Source organism: Panulirus ornatus, chromosome 42, assembly GCF_036320965.1.
Source record: "Panulirus ornatus isolate Po-2019 chromosome 42, ASM3632096v1, whole genome shotgun sequence".
In the NCBI taxonomy this organism is placed as follows: domain Eukaryota; kingdom Metazoa; phylum Arthropoda; class Malacostraca; order Decapoda; family Palinuridae; genus Panulirus; species Panulirus ornatus.
The window spans coordinates 16,833,409-16,856,301 of record NC_092265.1 but is presented as its reverse complement, the minus strand read 5'-3'; the positions used below and the strand labels follow the sequence as shown (position 1 = coordinate 16,856,301).

The following is a 22,893-nucleotide window of genomic DNA, read 5'->3' as shown; positions in this document are numbered from 1 at the left end:
GATATGGAGTGGGTCACGTACGTACGTTTACAACCGAACAAATCGTTCGATTCCTGGACGCGGCAGTCGGCCTTTACTCAAACAAGGTGTTCATCCTCCCCTCGGATCTGGTCGATAAATGGGTACATGACTTAAGCTGCGGTATGTGTGTGTGTGTGTGTGTGTGTGTGTGTGTGTGTGTGTGTGTGTGCACATAGGAGTAAAGGCATAGCACATATGCACAAAGTTAAGAGACGGGGCAACACAAGTGTAGAACTCTCTCCCCGTAACACGCAAACAGTAATCGCTTACTCAACCAGTGACTTGCAGTGAAAAATGGATGTTCACACTTACGCAAGTGTTGTTTACATTCCACTTTGCACGCTTAGTTGATTCGTCAAGTAAGATCAACGTCTCCAGTCACACCTCCATCGTACACAAAACCCTACCAATCTCGAAACATCGGTCTGGCATCCTCAACTGGAACAGCGTTCGCCCTGAGTGTCTCTCACAATTCTTCTTCCATCTCTTCTGAGGTCTCCCTCTTCCCCTTGCACCTCCAACTGTATTACTATATATCTTCTTGACCATCATCTGCCATACACTCAACACTCACACGCATGACTACCTTCCATCTTTGCCTTGTACAAACCTAATCTCTTAAACTTTTCTAAATGTTTTATAGCTTGTATCGTCTTACATTATTCAGCTATTTTACCTACATTCCATTCACTCAACTATAGATCAGCACCTCACGTCGAGAGCGGTGGCAGGCACCCCACTCTCGTCCGAGGCCGCATGCACCTCTGATAGATATAGTGGCAGCCCCAACCTCGCAGGATCATAGCTTAAAGGCAGGAACGCGTAGCACTTTGAGGTACACTTGCTGCCCGGCTTCCCTGCGAATAGATCAAGCAGCAACATCCTCAAAAATATATTTTCAACGATCATGTCAGCATTAACAACCACAACATGAACATACAGAAATATCACCATCATTCACGTCTACGCCAAATTTGTAATGAAAACGTTAAAAAAAAAGAATGACTGACAGTCATATTCGCGACAGTTACAACGAAAACTACATCAGGCACATCGGCAATAACATAAGACTCAAAACAATGACAACGTCAATGATAACAAATACAAAAACGCCAACTAAATTAATGATTTTAGTACCAACAACAATATCATTAAGAATCTTACCAGTAGTATCTTCATGGTCAAAATCAAATAGAAAATCAATAAGGTTATCATGTAGAACAATAACGTCTACAACAACAACAATAATCAACATAATTCATCAGCAATATCATTATCATTTACTACAATAACATTATCATTTACTACAATATCATTATCATTTACTACAAAAACATTATCATTTACTACAATAATATCTAAAACAAAAATCTTGATCATGATATCTACAACAATAACATTGAAAACAGTAATACTGAAACATTTTCACCTATAACAACAATAATAACAATAACCAAGGACTGTAACAAATTACATCTACAACAACAATAATACTTTACAAGTGTCTGTAACAACACATACAACGGTAACACTTGCAACAATAACCTAAGTAACAAAAACATACAACATCTACAAAAATAACAATACCAATAACATATACAACAATGACATTTCCACAACTAAAAACTATAACATAAACAGCGTTAACCTAGTCCATGATATCATTAACATTAACATCAAAGACAATAACAGGAAAAACAACAGAATCAACAACAATAACAAACAGGAGAAATACATCAGTGAAATATATTTTCTTTGAAGTCAGCTGAGACGACACGAGCAACTGACGCCTTATCAAGGTCATCTCATTAACGCGATATGTATATATATATATATATATATATATATATATATATTTTTTTTTTTTTTGTCGCTGTCTCCCGCGTTTGCGAGGTAGCGCAAGGAAACAGACGAAAGAAATGGCCCAACCCACCCCATACACATGTATATACATACGTCCACACACGCAAATATACATACCTACACAGCTTTCCATGGTTTACCCCAGACGCTTCACATGCCTTGGTTTAATCCATTGACAGCACGTCGACTCCGGTATACCACTACATCGTTCCAATTCACTCTATTCCATGCACGCCCTTCACCCACCTGCATGTTCAGCCTCGATCATTCAAAATCTTTTTCACTCCATTTTTCCACCTCCAATTTGGTCTCCCACTTCTCCTCGTTCCCTCCACCTCTGACATATATATCCTCTTCAATCTTTCCTCACTCATTCTCTCCATGTGACCAAACCATTTCAAAACACCCTCCTCTGCTCTCTCAACCACACTATTTTTATTACCACACATCTCTCTTACCCTTTCATTACTTACTCGATCAAACCACCTCACACCACATGTTGTCCTCAAACATCTCATTTCCAACAAATCCACCCTCCTCCGCACAACTCTATCTATAGCCCACGCCTCGCAACCATACAATATTGTTGGAACCACTGTTCCTTCAAACATACCCATTTTTGCTTTCCGAGATAATGTTCTCGCCTTCCACACATTATTCAACGCTCCCAGAATTTTCGCCCCCTCCCCCACCCCGTGACTCACTTCCGCTTCCATGGTTCCATCCGCTGCTAGATCCACTCCCAGATATCTAAAACACTTCACTTCCTCCAGTTTTTCTCCATTCAAACTCACCTCCCAATTGACTTGACCCTCAACCCTACTGTACCTAATAACCTTGCTCTTATTCACATTTACTCTTAACTTTCTTCTTTCACACACTTTACCAAACTCAGTCACCAGCTTCTGCAGTTTCTCACATGAATCAGCCACCAGCGCTGTATCATCAGCGAACAACAACTGACTCACTTCCCAAGCTCTCTCATCCCCAACAGACTTCATACTTGCCCCTCTTTCCAAAACTCTTGCATTCACCTCCCTAACAACCCCATCCATAAACAAATTAAACAACCATGGAGACATCACACACCCCTGCCGCAAACCTACATTCACTGAGAACCAATCACTTTCCTCTCTTCCTGCACGTACACATGCCTTACATCCTCGATAAAATATATATATATATATATATATATATATATATATATATATATATATATATATATATATATATATATATATATGTATTATACTTTGTCGTTGTCTCCTGTATTAGCGAGGTAGCGCAAGGAAACAGACGAAAGAATGGCTCAACCCACCCACGTATACATGTATATACATACACGTCCACACGCACATATACTATTTATACATTTCAACGTATACATATATATACATACACAGACATATACATATATACATATGTACATAATTCATAGGTGCTGCCTTTATTCATTCCCGTCGCCACCCCGCCACACATGAAATGACAACCCCCTCCCCCCGCATGCCCGCGAGGTAGCGCTAGGAAAAGACAACAAGGGCCACATTCGCTCACACTCGGTCTCTAGCTGTCATGTAATAATGCACCGAGACCATTGCTCCCTTTCCACATCCAGGCCCCACAAAACTTTCCCTGGTTTACCCCAGACGCTTCACATACCCTGGTTCAATCCATTGACAGCACGTCGACTGCGGTATACCACATCGTTCCAATTCACTCTATTCCATGCACGCCTTTCACTCACCTGCATGTTCAGCCTCGATCGCTCAAAATCTTTTTCACTACATTTTTCCACCTCCGATTTGGTCTCCAACTTCTCGTTCCCTCCACTTCTGACATATATATCCACTTCAATCTTTCCTCACTCATTCCCTTAATGTGACCAAACCATTTCAAAACACCCTCTTCTGCTCTCTCAACCACACTCTTTTTATTACCACACATCTCTCTTACCCTTTCATTACTTACTCGATCAAACTACCTCACACCACATGTTGTCCTCAAGCATCTCATTTCCAAAAATTCCACCCTACTCCGCACAACTCTATCTATAGCCCACGCGTCGCAACCATACAACATTGTTGGAACCAAACATACCCATTTTTCCTTTCCGAGATAATGTTCTCGCCTTCCACACATTATTCAACGCTCCCAGAACTTTCGCCCCCTCCCCCACCCTGTGACTCACTTCCGCTTACATGGTTCCATCCGCTGCCAAATCCACTCCCAAATATCTAAAGCACTTCACTTCCTCCAGTTTTTCTCCATTCAAACTTACCTCCCAATTGACTTGTCCCTCAACCCTATTGTACCTAATAACCTTGCTCTTATTCACATTTACTCTCAGCTTTCTTCTTTCACACACTTTACAAAACTCCGTCACCAGCTTCTGCAGTTTCCTATCCGAATCAACCACCAGCGCTGTATCATCAGCGAACAACAACTGACTCACTTCCCAAGCTCTCTCATCCACAACAGACTGCATACTTGCCCCTCTCTCCAAAACTCTTGCATTCACCTCCCTAACAACCCCATCCACAAACAAATTAAACAACCATTAAGACATCACGCACCCCTGCCGCAAACCAACATTCACTGAGAACCAATCACTTTCCTCTCTTCCTACTCGTACACATACCTTACATCCTCGATAAAAACTTTTCACTGCTTCCAACAACTTTCCTCCCACACCATATATTCTTAATACCTTCCACAGAGCATCGCTATCAACTCTATCATATGCCTTTTCCAGATCCATAAATGCTACATACAAATCCATTTGCTTTTCTGAGTATTTCTCACATACATTCTTCAAAGCAAACACCTGATCCACACATCCTCTGCCACTTCTGAAACCACATTGCTCTTCCCCAATCTGATGCTCTGTACATGCCTTCACCCTCAATCAAGTAAGTGAGTGAGTGAGCTTGGGAAGGAGACTTGTGTGAGGAAGTACCAGGAAAGATTGAGTACAGAATGGAAAAAGGTGAGAACAATGGAAGTAAGGGGAGTGGGGGAGAAATGGGATGTATTTAGGGAATTAGTGATGGATTGCTCAAAAGATGCTTGTGGCATGAGAAGCTTGGGAGGTGGGTTGATTAGAAAGGGTAGTGAGTGGTGGGATGAAGAAGTAAGATTATTAGTGAAAGAGAAGAGAGAGGCATTTGGACGATTTTTGCAGGGAAAAATGCAATTGAGTGGGAGATGTATAAAAGAAAGAGACAGGAGGTCAAGAGAAAGGTGCAAGAGGTGAAAAAGAGGGCAAATGAGAGTTGGAGTGAGAGAGTATCATTAAATTTTAGGGAGAATAAAAAGATGTTCTGGAAGGAGGTAAATAAAGTGCGTAAGACAAGGGAGGAAATGGGAACTTCAGTGAAGGGCGCAAATGGGGAGGTGATAACAAGTAGTGGTGATGTGAGAAGGAGATGGAGTGAGTATTTTGAAGGTTTGTTGAATGTGTTTGATGATAGAGTGGCAGATATAGGGTGTTTTGGTCGAGGTGGTGTGCAAAGTGAGAGGTTTAGGGAAAATGATTTGGTAAACAGAGAAGAGGTAGTAAAAGCTTTGCGGAAGATGAAAGCCGGCAAGGCAGCAGGTTTGGATGGTATTGCAGTGGAATCTATTAAAAAAGGGGGTGACTGTATTGTTGACTGGTTGGTAAGGTTATTTAATGTATGTATGACTCATGGTGAGGTGCCTGAGGATTGGCGGAATGCGTGCATAGTGCCATTGTACAAAGGCAAAGGGGATAAGAGTGAGTGCTCAAATTACAGAGGTATAAGTTTGTTGAGTATTCCTGGTAAATTATATGGGAGGGTATTGATTGAGAGGTTGAAGGCATGTTCAGAGCATCAGATTGGGGAAGAGCAGTGTGGTTTCAGAAGTGGTAGAGGATGTGTGGATCAGGTGTTTGCTTTGAAGAATGTATGTGAGAAATACTTAGAAAAGCAAATGGATTTGTATGTAGCATTTATGGATCTGGAGAAGGCATATGATAGAGTTGATAGAGATGGTCTGTGGAAGGTATTAAGAATGTATGGTGTGGGAGGCAAGTTGTTAGAAGCAGTGAAAAGTTTTTATCGAGGATGTAAGGCATGTGTACGTGCAGGAAGAGAGGAGAGTGATTGGTTCTCAGTGAATGTAGGTTTGCGGCAGGGGTGTGTGATGTCTCCATGGTTGTTTAATTTGTTTATGGATGGGGTTGTTAGGGAGGTGAATGCAAGAGTTTTGGAAAGAGGGGCAAGTATGAAGTCTGTTGGGGATGAGAGAGCTTGGGAAGTGAGTCAGTTGTTGTTCGCTGATGATACAGCGCTGGTGGCTGATTCATGTGAGAAACTGCAGAAGCTGGTGACTGAGTTTGGTAAAGTGTGTGAAAGAAGAAAGTTAAGAGTAAATGTGAATAAGAGCAAGGTTATTAGATACAGTAGGGTTGAGGGTCAAGTCAAGTGGGAGGTGAGTTTGAATGGAGAAAAACTGGAGGAAGTGAAGTGTTTTAGATATCTGGGAGTGGATCTGGCAGCGGATGGAACCATGGAAGCGGAAGTGGATCATAGGGTGGGGGAGGGGGCGAAAATTCTGGGAGCCTTGAAGAATGTGTGGAAGTCGAGAACATTATCTTGGAAAGCAAAAATGGGTATGTTTGAAGGAATAGTGGTTCCAACAATGTTGTATGGTTGCGAGGCGTGGGCTATGGATAGAGTTGTGCGCAGGAGGATGGATGTGCTGGAAATGAGATGTTTGAGGACAATGTGTGTTGTGAGGTGGTTTGATCGAGTAAGTAACGTAAGGGTAAGAGAGATGTGTGGAAATATAAAGAGCGTGGTTGAGAGAGCAGAAGAGGGTGTTTTGAAATGGTTTGGGCACATGGAGAGAATGAGTGAGGAAAGATTGACCAAGAGGATATATGTGTCGGAGGTGGAGGGAACGAGGAGAGGAGGGAGACCAAATTGGAGGTGGAAAGATGGAGTGAAAAAGATTTTGTGTGATCGGGGCCTGAACATGCAGGAGGGTGAAAGGAGGGCAAGGAATAGAGTGAATTGGATCGATGTGGTATACCGGGGTTGACGTGCTGTCAGTGGATTGAATCAAGGCATGTGAAGCGTCTGGGGTAAACCATGGAAAGCTGTGTAGGTATGTATATTTGCGTGTGTGGACGTATGTATATACATGTGTATGGGGGGGGGTTGGGCCATTTCTTTCGTCTGTTTCCTTGCGCTACCTCGCAAACGCGGGAGACAGCGACAAAGTATAATAAAAAAAAAATATATATATATATATATATATATATATATATATATATATATATATATATATATATATATATTATATATATATATATGTAAGACACAAGGATATATGGGAAAAAAATACATTGAAAGATGCGTGCGATTTGTTGAACCATATAAAACCATAACATTTACAGCACTCGTCTCATTTTCATGATTCCAACGATTTGCCAGAACTCGTGTGATTTACACGATCTGAGAGCCTAGCCGTGATATAGAACTTCTAAAGGTGTGGAGGATATCTTTATTTCGTGTTTTCTCTAATGTATTCTTTATTTCTTGACTTTTTTTTTTCTAATTTTCATTCGCGTGAATGTCGATCTTTTTAATACTTGAGATTTTTATGATTTTTTTTTTCTTTACTGTTGTATCTTAACTGATACTCAGCTGACAGCATTGACGAACATGGCCTTTTATTAGCTGACATCGCTATGGGTCATGACCTGTTGTAAGTTGACAACTTGAAGGGATATAGCGTGTTGTTAACCGACAGTTTGGGTCATGACCTGTTGTTATCTGACGTCACCCAGGATCATGACCTGTTGTGAACTGACAACACTAGGGTTCATGATCTGTTGTAAATTGACAACACTAGGGGGTCATGATCCGCTGTAAACTGACAACACGAGGGGTCCTAATCCGTTGTAAACTGACATCACGAGGGGTTATGACCTACTGTTGGCTGACAACACTAGGAATCGCGCCCTGCTATAGACTGACATCACTAGGAATCATTGCAATGAATTGACGCACTGAGAGTCATGATCTGCTGTACACTCACAACACTTGGGTCATGACTTGTTGTAAACTGAAAACACTCGTGTCATGTGTCATGACCTGTAGTAAACTGACAGCCACCAGGAGTCATGACCTGTAGTAAACTGACAGCCACCTGGAGTCATGACCTTTAGTAAACTGACAGCCACCATTAATCATGACCTGTAGTAAACTGACAACCACCAGGAGTCATGACCTGTATTGAACTGACAGCCACCTGGAGTCATGACCTGTAGTAAACTGACAGCCACCATTAGTCATGACCTGTAGTACACTGACAGCCACCTGGAGTCATGACCTATAGTAAACTGACAGCCACCGGTAGTCATGACCTATAGTAAACTGACAGCCACCATTAGTCATGACCTGTAGTAAACTGACAGCCACCAGGAGTCATGACCTGTAGTAAACTGACAGCCACCTGGAGTCATGACCTGTAGTAAACTGACAGCCACCTGGACTCATGACCTGTAGTAAACTGACAGCCACCATTAGTCATGACCTGTAGTAAACTGACAGCCACCAGGAGTCATGACCTGTAGTAAACTGACAGCCACCAGAAGTCATGACCTGTAGTAAACTGACAGCCACCAGGAGTCATGACCTGCAGTAAACTGACAGCCACCAGGAGTCATGACCTGTAGTAAACTGACAGCCACCATTAGTCATGACCTATAGTAAACTGACAGCCACCGGGAGTCATGACCTATAGTAAACTGACAGTCACCCTTAGTCATGACCTGTAGTAAACTGACAGCCACTAGGAGTCATGACCTGTAGTAAACTGACAGCCACCAGGAGTCATGACCTGTAATAAACTGACAGCCACCAGGAGTCATGACCTGTAGTAAACTGACAGCCACCATTAGTCATGACCTGCAGTAAACTGACAGCCACTAGGAGTCATGACCTGTAGTAAACTGACAGCCACCGGGAGTCATGACCTGTAGTAAACTGACAGCCACCATTAGTCATGACATGTAGTAAACTGACAGCCACCTGAGTCATGACCTGTAGTAAACTGACAGCCACTAGGAGTCATGACTTGTAGTAACCTGACAGCCACCGGGAGTCATGACCCGTAGTAAACTGACAGCCACCAGGAGTCATGACCTGTAGTAAACTGACAGCCACCATTAGTCATGACCTGTAGTAATCTGACAGCCACTAGGAGTCATGACCTGTAGTAAACTGACAGCCACCTGGAGTCATGACCTGTAGTAAACTGACAGCCACCTGTGGTCATGACCTGTAGTAAACTGACAGCCACCAGGAGTCATGACCTGTAGTAAACTGACAGCCACCTGGAGTCATGACCTGTAGTAAACTGACAGCCACCTGGAGTCATGACCTGTAGTAAACTGACAGCCACCAGGAGTCATGACCTGTAGTAAACTGACAGCCACCAGGAGTCATGACCTATAGTAAACTAACAGCCACCAGGAGTCATGACCTGTAGTAAACTGACAGCCACCTGGAGTCATGACCTGTAGTAAACTGACAGCCACTAGGAGTCATGACCTGTAGTAAACTAACAGCCACCAAGAATCATGACATGTAGTAAACTGACAGCCACTAGGAGTCATGACCTGTAGTAAACTGACAGCCACTAGGAGTCATGACCTGTAGTAAACTGACAGCCACCAGGAGTCATGACCTGTAGTAAACTGACAGCCACCAGGAGTCATGACCTGTAGTAAACTGACAGCCACCGGGAGTCATGACCTGTAGTAAACTAACAGCCACCATTAGTCATGTCCTGTAGTAAACTGACAGCCACTAGGAGTCATGACCTGTAGTAAACTGACAGCCACCAGGAGTCATGACCTGTAGTAAACTAACAGCCACCATCAGTCATGACCTGTAGTAAACTGACAGCCACTAGGAGTCATGACCTGTAGTAAACTGACAGCCACCTGGAGTCATGACCTGTAGTAAACTGACAGCCACCGGGAGTCATGACCTGTAGTAAACTAAGAGCCACCATTAGTCATGACCTGTAGTAAACTGACAGCCACCAGGAGTCATGACCTGTAGTAAACTGACAGCCACCGGGAGTCATGACCTGTAGTAAACTGACAGCCACCTGGAGTCATGACCTGTAGTAAACTGACAGCCACCTGGGGTCATGACCTGTAGTAAACTGACAGCCACCTGGAGTCATGACCTGTAGTAAACTGACAGCCAGCATTAGTCATGACCTGTAGTAAACTGACAGCCACTAGGAGTCATGACCTGTAGTAAACTGACAGCCACCAGGAGTCATGACCTGTAGTAAACTGACAGCCACCTGGAGTCTTGACCTGTAGTAAACTGACAGCCACCAGGAGTCATGACCTGTAGTAAACTGACAACCACCAGGAGTCATGACCTGTAGTAAACTGACAGCCACCATTAGTCATGACCTGTAGTAAACTGACAGCCACCATTAGTCATGACCTGTAGTAAACTGACAGCCACTAGGAGTCATGACCTGTAGTAAACTGACAGCCACCAGGAGTCATGACCTGTAGTAAACTGACAGCCACCAGGAGTCATGACCTGTAGTAAACTGACAGCCACCAGGAGTCATAACCTGTAGTAAACTGACAGCCACCAGGAGTCATGACCTGTAGTAAACAGACAGCCACCAGGAGTCATGACCTGTAGTAAACTGACAGCCACCAGTAGTCATGACCTGTAGTAAACTGACAGCCACCATTAGTCATGACCTGTAGTAAACTGACAGCCACCTGGAGTCATGACCTGTAGTAAACTGACAGCCACCTGGAGTCATGACCTGTAGTAAACTGACAGCCACCAGGAGTCATGACCTGTAGTCAAGTCATGACCACAGGGACGTGTTGATGGTCAGGTGGTTCCTCTGCTGCAGGTACCGGACGGTGGTGCCTGAGGACAGGGCGTGGGGCGGCCCGCGGGAGGACGGCTCCGTCACGGGTCTCATCGGTATGGTGGCCAGGCACGAGGCTCAGGTGGCCATCTGTGAGATCACGATCACAGGTACCGCTACCCAGGTCATCACTAGGTCACGGTTATGATAGGCCAGGGGTATGACGGGTCAAAGGTATGTCAGGTCAGGGGTATGATGGCTGTGTCATGTCATGGGTATGGTAGGTCAAGGATGTGGTTCAGAGAGGAGAGGAAACACACACACACACACACACACACACACACACACACACACACACACACACACACACACACACACACACCATCAACCTCCCCACCTGGCGTGGTTTAGACACACAGGACACGAACTAATAACCTCCCGACCTCACATGTGATTCAGATGGAGAGGACTCCTTTTGTGACCTCTCCACCTGACGTGGTTGAGAGTGACAGAACACCTGTGGCTATGAGCATTAAGTCATCATGGTTTTATGGTTTGCCAGTCACAGCCAAATTTCCTGAGAGCAAAACCCTGCTCGGAGCTCGTGTTAGAGCAAGTGGACTACAGACGAGATGGATGGTGGACATAGATGCCATCCATCTCGATACAACGACGGCCTCACGCCATCAAACCTCCCATCTGTCTCTGTTGCATCTAGTTTCTCCTCAGCTTAATCAGGTTGTAATCCGCCCCCACGATAAGCCTTCTGTCCTCTCACTTGCTCTCTCAAGCAACATTTTCTTTCGTAGCCACTTTGTCTCAAAGTTGCTCCCGTGTGCCACAGTGACGCAGTCTACTTAATATAACACTGACCCGTGTACAAGAGACGCAAAATAAAGCCAATCATATTAGGAACACGGTAACAACATGCATGACGTAACAGTAGCCGTCGTAATATATGACGGAACACGAAGCATATCAATAGCCAGAGTAGTACTGTACCTATCTTAGCAAAAAAAAAAAAAATATAAGCGCTAAATACAACACAGCAGCAGCGGAAATACAATCAAGCTAAGTCTCTGGTGTCTCTCCTTGACAGATCAGAGGGAGACGGTGGTAGACTTCACGGCTCCCTACTGGCTGGAGTCCCTCACCCTGGTGAGCCGAGCACCTAAGGAGAGGGACCGCTCCCTGGCAGTCTTCTGGCCCTTCTCCACTATGGTAAGAGACCACGAGGGAGACGGAGGGAGAGAGATTGTCTCTATAGTGGCTGTCTCTTGCTGCTCTCGAAGGAATGGACCTGGAGGGAAGGATGACGACGTGCCCCACCTGGTGTGTGTATGTGTGTGTGTGTGTGTGTGTATGTGTGTGTGTGTGTGTGTGTGTGCGTGTGTGTGTGTGCGTTACCACTCTCTAACGTCCCTCACGGAAGTGTTGAATTACTTACTATTCGGGTATGAAATCCATTTATCCCTTGTCATTAACCAAATTTGCGTTCTAGTAAAAAAAAAAAAAAAAAGAAAAAAGAAAAGAAAAAAAAGGAGGGTGGTTTTTCTAGCATATCTGACTATAGAATTGCTTTCAGATTTTCTGATCTCAGTTCCTTCAACTTCCCAGCACTGCTGCTGTTGTGAAGTCACGTGACGTTAAATATCATCTTGTTCACGATGTGAACCAAGACCCACAGACTTTTCCGTGACTTACCCCGCACGATTCACATATATCTGCTTAACAATGACAGCACGTCGATCCTGTATACCACATCGTTCCAATCAATTCTATCCTGTGCATGCCTTTCACTCTCGAGTATGTTCAGGCCCCGATCGCTCAAAATCTTGTTCATTCCATCATTCCACCTCCAGTTTGGTCTCCATGTTCTACTTGTTCTTTACGCTTCTGACACATATATCCTCTTTGTCAACCTTTCCTTACTCATTCTCTCTCTACGTCCAAACTATTTCAGTACACCCTTTTTTTATCTCTCTCAACTACACTTCTTTTTATATCAACACATCTCTCCTCCCTTTTCATTGCTTACTCGATCAACCACCTCACACCATATCCTGTCATCAAACATTTCATTACCATTACATACACCCTCCTCCGCACAATCCTATATAAAGCCTGTGCTTCTCATTCAGATGATATTGTTGGAACTACTATTGCTTTAAAGTTACCCATTATTACCCTCCCAAATAACGCTCTCTCTTTCCACACATTTTTCCGCACTCTCAAAACCTTCTACTCCTCACCCACCCTATGACCCACTTCCGCTACCATGGTTTCACTCTCTGCCATATCCACTCCCAGGTATCTAAAACACTTCACTTCATCTTTTTTCCATTCAAACCCACACCTCAACTAACCTGTCCCTTAACCCTGCTGAGACTAATAACCTTGCTTTATTCTCAACTTCCTCCTTTCACACACTCTTCCAAACTCGGTCATTAACTTCTGTAGTTTCTCACTCGAATCAGCCACCAGTGCTGTATCATCAGCATACAACAACGGACACTTCCCAGGTCTTCTCATCCCGCACAAGCTGTATACTTGCCCCTCTCTCTAAGACCTGCATTTACCTCCTTCACCATCCAATTCATAAACAAATTAAACGATCATGGTAACATCATACACCCTTGCCTCAGACCATCCTTTACTTTTAACAATTCACTCTCCTCTTCTTACTCATACACCGACCTTACACCCTTGATAAGACCTCACTGTTTCTAGCAACTTTCCTCCCACGCCGTATGATTTTAAGACCTTCCACAAGCAATCTCTATCAACCCTATCATATGCTTTCTCCAGATCCGCAAATACCACGTACTGATCCATTTGTTTCTCTAAGTATTTGTCACGCGTTCTTTAAAGCAAACACCTGATCTACACATTTTCTACCATTTCTGAGACCACACTGCTGCTCTCAGTCAGTACCCTCCCATAGAACTTATCATGTGTACTCAACATACCTATACCTCTGTAGTTTGAATACCCATCTTTATCTCCCTTCTTTTTAGAAAATGGCATTACACATGCATTCCGCCCATCCTCAGGCACCTAAACATGATCCATACATACATACAGTGAAAATCTTTACCAACCATTGAACAACACAGTTCCCCCTTTCTTCATATATTTAAGTGCAGTACCATCCACTCAGGCAGCCGTCTTGCCACATCTCATCTCACGTAAGGCTTTTACCACCTCCTTTCTTCACCAAACCATTCCCCACGACTCTCTCACTTTGCATACCACCCCGACCCAAACACCCTACTTCTACCTCTCTATCATTAGACAAATTCAAGAACCCTTCAAAATACTCACTTCATCTCCTCTTCACTTCATCACTTCCTGAAATTGCTTTCCTTTTTGCCCTCTTCACCGGTGTCCCTATTGTTCTCATGTTTTTCGCACATTATTTACCTCCTTCCAAAGTATTGTACTTTACCTAAAGTTTACTGATACTGTCTCATCCCAACTCTCATATGGCCTCTTTTTCAACCCTTTCAACCCTTTCTCCTGCCGCTTTCTCTTATACATCCCCCAGTCATCTGCACTCCTTCCCTGAAAATGCCTCTCACAAGCTTCTGTTTTTCTTTCATTTGCAACTTTACTTCTTCATTCCACCACTCTCTACCTTTTCCAGTCTGCCCACCTCCCGCCAAATGCATCTCTTGCAAATGCCAGCACTGCATCGCTAATTTCCTTTATGCTAGCTGAGACGGCACGGGTAGCTGAGGCCCTAATCGAGGCCATACGCTATATAAACCTATACCCTAACCTGAGGCAGGTACCCATTCTATCGAGCGATCTCAGGGGTAGATGAACAGCTGGATTGACTGTGGATCGCCTACCGCAACCAGGATTCGAATCTATGAACTCGATCCTAGGCGGCCCGTGAATGCGTCACGATCACAAACGCTAACCGCTACACTCACATTTTTCACTACACTCCCTTTTCTTCATTTACTCTCAATGATCTTTTGTCGTTCTACAGTCAATCTCTGCTGTCATTTCTTCACACAAGCCTTTTTTCTAAGTTTTCTCTTACCACTCTCTTCTCACCGATATTGTTTCGTCTTTTCCGAAAACCTTTACAAATCTTCACCAGTCGTCTCTCTCAGCACATTCACGTCCAAAAGTTTCTCTTTTACATGCCTTTCAATTAATATGTAATACAATGATGCCCACTGTCTATTTCTCTTACCCACATACGTATACTTGTGTATGTTTCTCCTTTTAAACCAGGTATTCGCAATCACTAGTCCTTTTTCAGCACACAGCTCCACAAGCTGTACACCTCTGTATTCATAACACTGATTACCTAATGTCCCCTTATTGTTCCCTCAGCTGCCACATTGCTTACTTTCGCATTTAAATCTCCCATCACTATACTCATCTCTTACATCAAAACTACTGACACATTCATTCTGCTGCTCCCAAACGCCTGCCTCTCATGATCTTTCTTCTCATAGCAAGGTGCATAAGCACAATCATCTGTCTCTCGCCATCAGTTCTAATTTCACCCACATCAGTCTAGAATTTACTTCCATACTCAATAACACACTCCAACAACTCTTGCTTCGGGAGTAGTACTACTTATTCCTTGGCTCTTGACCTCTCGCCAACCTTTAACTTTACTCCTGAGACATTTCCAAACCATTCTTTCTCTTTAGCCTTAAGTTTTGTTTCACTCAAAGCCAGAACATCCAGGTCTCTTTCCTCAAACATACTACCTGTCTCTCCCCTCTTCTCACCTTAGTAACATCCACACACATTTAGACACCCTAGCCTGAGCCTTCGAGGAGCCTGAGCACTCCCTACTTGGTTTCTTCTGTTCCTTTATTTAGAAATTGAAATACAAGAAATGGGGTTGGGATCCAGCACGCTGCTCCCTCCCATTTAAACGCCTCCTACGACAATCGTGGAATGCGGAGGTGGAATTCCTTATCATTCTACTGCAGGGGCCAAAATAACTTCGAATAGTTTCGCTCAGCATCCACCTCGATCTCTGTTTGTGCCTCCCTGTGTTAGGGGATGTCTGGGACATGCCTGACCCTAACGTACAGTTGAGTTTATGTTATTAGTAGAATCATAAATCCAAGTTTCTATTAGCGTTAGTTCCAGGAGGTGAACTCGGCTTGATGTCCATGCGAAGGGGGCTGATTTAGCTCCCCTTAAGAGCTTGAAAACAGCTGGATTGAATTTGCACATCAAAAGCATCATAAAATGATCGTTGTGGCCTAATATTTCTTTCACGCTCCCAGACGTTGCAGAAGGATGTAGAGGTGGATCTACGTGAAACAAAAGGTGGCTTTATGTTAGCTAAGACGGCACGGGCAACTGAGGCCCTAATCAAGGCCATCCCATTAACGTTATAAACATACCCTAGCCTAAGCCAAGTACCCATTTTATCAACCAATTGCTAGAGGTGGATGAACAGCTGGGTTGACTATGGACCGACTACCGCAACCAGGATTCGAACCTATGCGCTCTGCCCTGGGCTACCTGTGAATGCGTCACGCTCAGGAACATTAACCGCTACACTGCGAAAGTCTATTGTTAATCATGTTATTTTATGTGACTAACTTTTGATATTTCTCGTCTTAAAGTACTCATTCCATCTCCTCACTTCATCACTACTTTTTGCCACTTCCTCTTTTTGCACATCATTAACTTATGAGACATCTTTTTATTCTCCTTAAAGTATGAATATGCACAACAGGAGTGTGTAAGCACTACAGGTGAGGGTATGTACTAAATGCGTGGGTATGCACTACAGGTGTGGGTATGTACTGCAGGTGTGAGTATGCTCTACAGGTGTGGGCATGTGCGACAGATGTGGGTATGCACTACAGGTGTGGATATGTACTAAATGTGTGGGTATGCACTACGGTTGTGGGTATGCACTACAGGTGTGGATATGTACTATAAGTGTGGGTATGCACTCAGATGTGGGTATGACTGTAGGTGTGTGTGTATATAATGCAGGTGCGGGTATGCTTTACGGGTCTGGGTGTATATAATGCAGGTGTGGGTATGTACTGCAGGTATGAGTATGCACTACAGGTGTGGGTTTGTACTACAGGTGTGAGTATGCACTACAGGTGTGGGTATGTACTACAGGTGTGGGCATGCACCACAGGGGTGGGTATGCACTACAAGAGTGGATATGTATTACAGATGCAGATATGCACTACAGGTGTGACTATGTACTATAGGGGTGGGTATGCACTACAAGAGTGGATATGTATTACAGATGCAGATATGCACTACAGGTGTGAGTATGTACTATAGGGGTGGGTATGCACTACAGTTGCAATATGTACTAAATGTGCAGGCATGCCCTACAGGTGTGGGTATGTACGACGGGTGCGGGTATGCACTACAGGTGTGGGTATGTACTATAATTGTGGGTATGCACTACATGTGTGGGTATGCACTACAGGTGCGGGTATGCACTACAGATGTAGGTATGCACTACAGATGTAGGTATGCACTACAGGTGTGGGGTATGCACTACAGGTGTGGGTGCTCATCGTGGTAGCCACCGCTGTGTTGGGCCCGGCGGCTGTGTGGCTGGTGCACCGGTGTAGAGCGGATGGTGACGGGTTGCAGCCAACCCTGCACACCCTGGCCTTCAACGTGTTCCGGAGTCTCGTAGGGCAAGGCAACACTACCCCCGCCCCAACCTGGTCCCTCCGCCTCCTCTTCGGCTGTTGGTATTTCTTCTGCTACAACATCTACGGTGAGAGCGCCAACCAACACTCATTCCGATAACGTCTACTGTAAGGCCACGGGAGGTTAAACCCCCTTAGAATAATGACTTAAGTCATCATCCTCTAGCGGGGGGGTTAAGTTGTCGTACTGAAGGGCCTCAGTCGCCATATTCAAGGGGTTAAATCAGATTAAGATAGATTCACGACACAAGCCTTGGTGTTGTGTTAATCTAAGTGACGAAAGACGTTAGTTGGCGGCCGGTAATGAGAGGTTTGCTATGGATGTGTTGTCGTTCTTCCAGCCATGTACGCCGGCGTGCTGACGGCCGTGCTGGCTGTCCCGGTGTTTGAGAAGCCCGTGGACAGCCTGAGTGACCTGCCCGCCTCCGCTGGTAACGGCTTCATCATCGGAACACTCAAGGACTCCAGCACCGAGGTCCTCTTCAGGGTGTGTTCTCCAAGTCCATGTGTGGAGTAGTGTACTACACACACACACACACACACACACACACACACACACACACACACACACAAGCCTCTGTGGTGTAGTGTTTACAGTAACTAAACATGATTCACAGGCCCACTCAGGTTCGAATCCTGGGCACGTCAATCGATCCATAGCCAACCCAGCTGTTCATCCTTCTCTCGTCTGGTCGAGAAATGATGACCTGGTTTAGGCTGGTGTGTGTGTGTGTGGGTGGGTGTGTGTGTGTTTGTTTGTGTGTGTGTGTGTGTGTGTGTGTGTGTGTGTGTGTGTGTGATATTACCTAATTGTACTGTAAGGAGAGGATTTTTTCACTCGTGGGGGCCCCGTCTCTTGAACATTTTCTTTTTTCATAGAAATTCTTAGATTTACGTATGGTGTCTGCATTAAGCACGTCCTCGGTCATCTTATTCCATTCTTCCATCGTTCCCTCCCACTCTTATGATACTTTGTCCATCGAAAGAGTTTCCCTTTATTCCTACCACTTTATAATGAACCTCCCATGCGGCACAGTGTCACATCATTCTGACGGTCAAAATTTAAACACGTCACCCAGACTTTCCCCTTGTCTGTGGCAGAGCTCACTCTCTCGTAGAAATTTAAGAGGTTTATTACACATTACCTCCTTCCCCTAAAACTATGCTGGCTCTCACTTTAGTAGTTTCCCCTTAGGAGAAAGTCATCCATTTGCTTTCTAATCATCTTTTCCCGAACTCGTCAGTGCGATGGATCTATAATTCAGTGGCTTTTCCCGGTCTTCTTTCTTATAGACATGAAAAGTGACAGAGAAGAAATCCTAAGCTGCAGAGCAGCACCACTAACGAGTTCGGCCTGCAACATAAAAGAGAAAACACTCCAGTAGCAGGTGGAAGATTTCTTCACGGGTTCAAGATACTTCACTGGAATTAACGCGGTTTCAGTGGGAAGTGCGTGATGAATCCCTTTGATTTCTTTAAGAGATAAGGCAACATCTTAGAAAAAATCGATGGATAGGTGGCTTACGTGTTCTTGAGATGCTCGATGGCTTTGGATACGTCTCTTTAAAGATGACAATTGATAAAGCTTGATATCTAGGCAGATGTCAGAGGAGGGATACACAAATGAACAGACATCTGAGAGAGAACAGAGAAAACATGTCAGAAGAGACATTTCAGGCTGAGTTACAAGTGAGGTTCCTTAAGGTTTAGTGCTGGATCTAGTATCATAATATGCGTTGATTATTTGCCAAAAGATTCAGAATCATATCTGAATATCTTTACTAATGATGTCAAGGTTATGGACAAATTTGAAGAGACACCACTAGAAATTTCCAAAAGTTCTCGACGAAGAGTGACAGTATTCAAACAAATGGAGATGAGAGGTATTATGGAGACTACACTGTGAGTACCGCACAGAGGGAGAGGCAGTGTAAGGGATATATTGTTATCGTGCCGAATGTGTCATCAAAACATCAAGAGAGAGAAGGCTCGTAGTATAAGGGAGGCAGGCTGTCTTCAAACACCTAGACTGTGAGATGTTCAGGAAGGTATACACGACATCAGCTCGACGCAAGCGGAATATGCAGCAGTGCTCATATCTGCTCACTCTAGGAGTAACGCAGAGCAACTGGGAATGATCAAAAAGAATGCAACAGAAAAGGTGCTAAACTTTAGTGCAGTAAATTACGAAGAGGGGAACGAAGTCTTCATCCTGTCCAGACTTAAATGGAAGAATGATAACCATATTGAAATTCCTTGATGGGCCACGACGATGTTAACACAAAACAATGTTTTGACGTTAGCAGCGAACTCGGAACGAGAGGCTATAACGGGATGTTAGGCAGGTAAATTGTACTGAGGTTTGTGAGGATGCATCTTCTGCTGTAACATGAGTCGTGGACTTATGGGACAAACTAAGCAAGGGCGAATCATATGCGAGTAACGATGAGTATTTGAAAACTCTGTCCGGTATGAGCTGTTGGGCTGACGGTTTATAGGGTGAAGGTTGAAGTAAGATGGCTTCTAACTTTTCTTTTCTATAAGATTTTATTAGTACGAATGCCCCAAGAGTATAAAATTTCCTCACAATATGTGCAAATAGCAAATTACACACACACACACACACACACACACACACACACACACACACACACACACACACACACACACATATATATATATATATATATATATATATATATATATATATATATATATATATATATATATATATATATATATATTTTTTTTTTTTTTTTTTTTTTTTATACTATTCGCTATTTCCCGCGATAGCGAGGTAGCGTTAAGAACAGAGGACTGGGCCTTTGAGGGAATATCCTCACCTGGACCTCTTCTCTGTTCCTTCTTTTGGAAAATTAAAAAAAAAAAGGAAATATATATATATATATATATATATATATATATATATATATATATATATATATATTTTTTTTTTTTTTTTTTTCTTTTTTTTACTTTGTCGCTGTCTCCCGCGTTTGCGAGGTAGCACAAGGAAAGAGACGAAAGAAATGGCCCAACCCACCCCCATACACATGTATATACATTCGTCCACACACGCAAATATACATACCTACACAGCCTTCCATGGTTTACCCCAGACGCTTCACATGCCTTGATTCAATCCACTGACAGCACGTCAACCCCGGTATACCACATCGCTCCAATTCACTCTATTCCTTGCCCTCCTTTCACCCTCCTGCATGTTCAGGCCCCGATCACACAAAATCTTTTTCACTCCATCTTTCCACCTCCAATTTGGTCTCCCTCTTCTCCTCGTTCCCTCCACCTCCGACACATATATCCTCTTGGTCAATCTTTCCTCACTCATTCTCTCCATGTGACCAAACCATTTCAAAACACCCTCTTCTGTTCTCTCAACCACGCTCTTTTTATTTCCACACATCTCTCTTACCCTTACGTTACATACTCGATCAAACCACCTCACAGCACACATTGTCCTCAAACATCTCATTTCCAGCACATCCATCCTCCTGCGCACAACTCTATCCATAGTCCACGCCTCGCAACCATACAACATTGTTGGAACCACTATTCCTTCAAACATACCCATTTTTGCTTTCCGAGATAATGTTCTCGACTTCCACACATTCTTCAAGGCTCCCAGAATTTTCGCCCCCTCCCCCACCCTATGATCCACTTCCGCTTCCATGTTTCCATCCGCTGCCAGATCCACTCCCAGATATCTAAAACACTTCACTTCCTCCAGTTTTTCTCCATTCAAACTCACCTCCCAATTGACTTGACCCTCAACCCTACTGTACCTAATAACCTTGCTCTTATTCACATTTACTCTTAACTTTCTTCTTTCACACACTTTACCAAACTCAGTCACCAGCTTCTGCAGTTTCTCACATGAATCAGCCACCAGCGCTGTATCATCAGCGAACAACAACTGACTCACTTCCCAAGCTCTCTCATCCCCAACAGACTTCATCCTTGCCCCTCTTTCCAAAACTCTTGCATTCACCTCCCTAACAACCCCATCCATAAACAAATTAAACAACCATGGAGACATCACACACCCCTGCCGCAAACCTACATTCACTGAGAACCAATCACTTTCCTCTCTTCCTACACGTACACATGCCTTACATCCTCGATAAAAACTTTTCACTGCTTCTAAAAAAGTGTATATGAACGCGCACCTTCATAGATCCTGGCTGTTGGAGCTTTGTATGTTCTATATATATATATATATATATATATATATATATATATATATATATATATATATATATATATATATATATATATATATATATATATATACACAAAGAAACATAAATGCGACTTTCATGGGAAAAATATGTTTGTTATTCTTTCCTATAATTCGCCTATAGATCCCTGCCGTATTATGTAGGATCACTAACAGAGGTACTATGCACTGTTGAGCAGAAAGCGGAGTCTGGCATCTATAAAGAAGTGTGGGAGCTGTTCCGACCCGACCAGAGCCTCCTGCCCGACCCCGAGATAGGCTTCAGTAAGGTAAGTCGATTCCACGGCACTTCATTGACACCATCCTACTTACGTCATTCTTGCTTATATATATATATATGATTATTACATATGATCATATATATATATATATATATATATATATATATATATATATATATATATATATATATATATATATGCCTCTCATGATCTTTCTTTTCATGCCCAGGTGCATATGCTCCAATAATCACCCATCTCTCTCCATCAACTTTCAGTTTTACCCATATCAATCTAGAATTTACTTTCTTACATTCTATCACATACTCCCACAACTCCTGTTTCAGGAGTAGTGCTACTCCTTCCCTTGCTCTTGTCCTCTCACTAACCCCTGACTTTACTCCCAAGACATTCCCAAACCACTCTTCCCCTTTACCCTTGAGCTTCGTTTCACTCAGAGCCAAAACATCCAGGTTCCTTTCCTCAAGCATACTACCTATCTCAACTTTTTCACATCTTGGTTACATCCACACACATTTAGACACCCCAATCTGAGCCTACGAGGAGGATGAGCACTCCCCGCGTGACTCCTTCTGTTTCCCATTTTAGAAAGTTAAAATACAAGGAGGGGAGGATTTCTGGCCCCCCGCTCCCGTCCCCTCTAGTCGCCTTTTACGACACGTGAGAAATGCGTGGGAAGTATTCTTTCTCCCGTATCCCCAGGGATAATATATATATATATATATATATATATATATATATATATATATATATATATATATATATATATATATATATATATATATATATATATATATATATTATATATATATATATATATATATATATATATATATATATATATATATATATATATATATATATATATATATCTATACATATATATATATGAAAAATGTAAGAAATAATTCAGAAAACTGAAACTTCTAGCTAGAAATGA

The 22,893-nt window shown here is 43.3% G+C and overlaps 1 protein-coding gene across 1 annotated transcript in view; it reads left to right on the top strand.

Moving 5' to 3' along the window:
- The window catches only part of LOC139762046 (glutamate receptor ionotropic, delta-2-like), a gene marked incomplete at its 5' end in the record, with an annotated part of 55,668 nt that overhangs the window by 11,087 nt on the left and 21,688 nt on the right, over positions 1-22,893 (top strand). Inside the window, 5 exons of the mRNA XM_071686815.1 lie at positions 10,819-10,946; positions 11,876-11,997; positions 17,302-17,524; positions 17,798-17,943; positions 21,894-21,983. Of these exons, the coding sequence (XP_071542916.1) occupies positions 10,819-10,946; positions 11,876-11,997; positions 17,302-17,524; positions 17,798-17,943; positions 21,894-21,983 (709 nt within the window). The remainder of the gene's footprint in view (positions 1-10,818; positions 10,947-11,875; positions 11,998-17,301; positions 17,525-17,797; positions 17,944-21,893; positions 21,984-22,893) is intronic.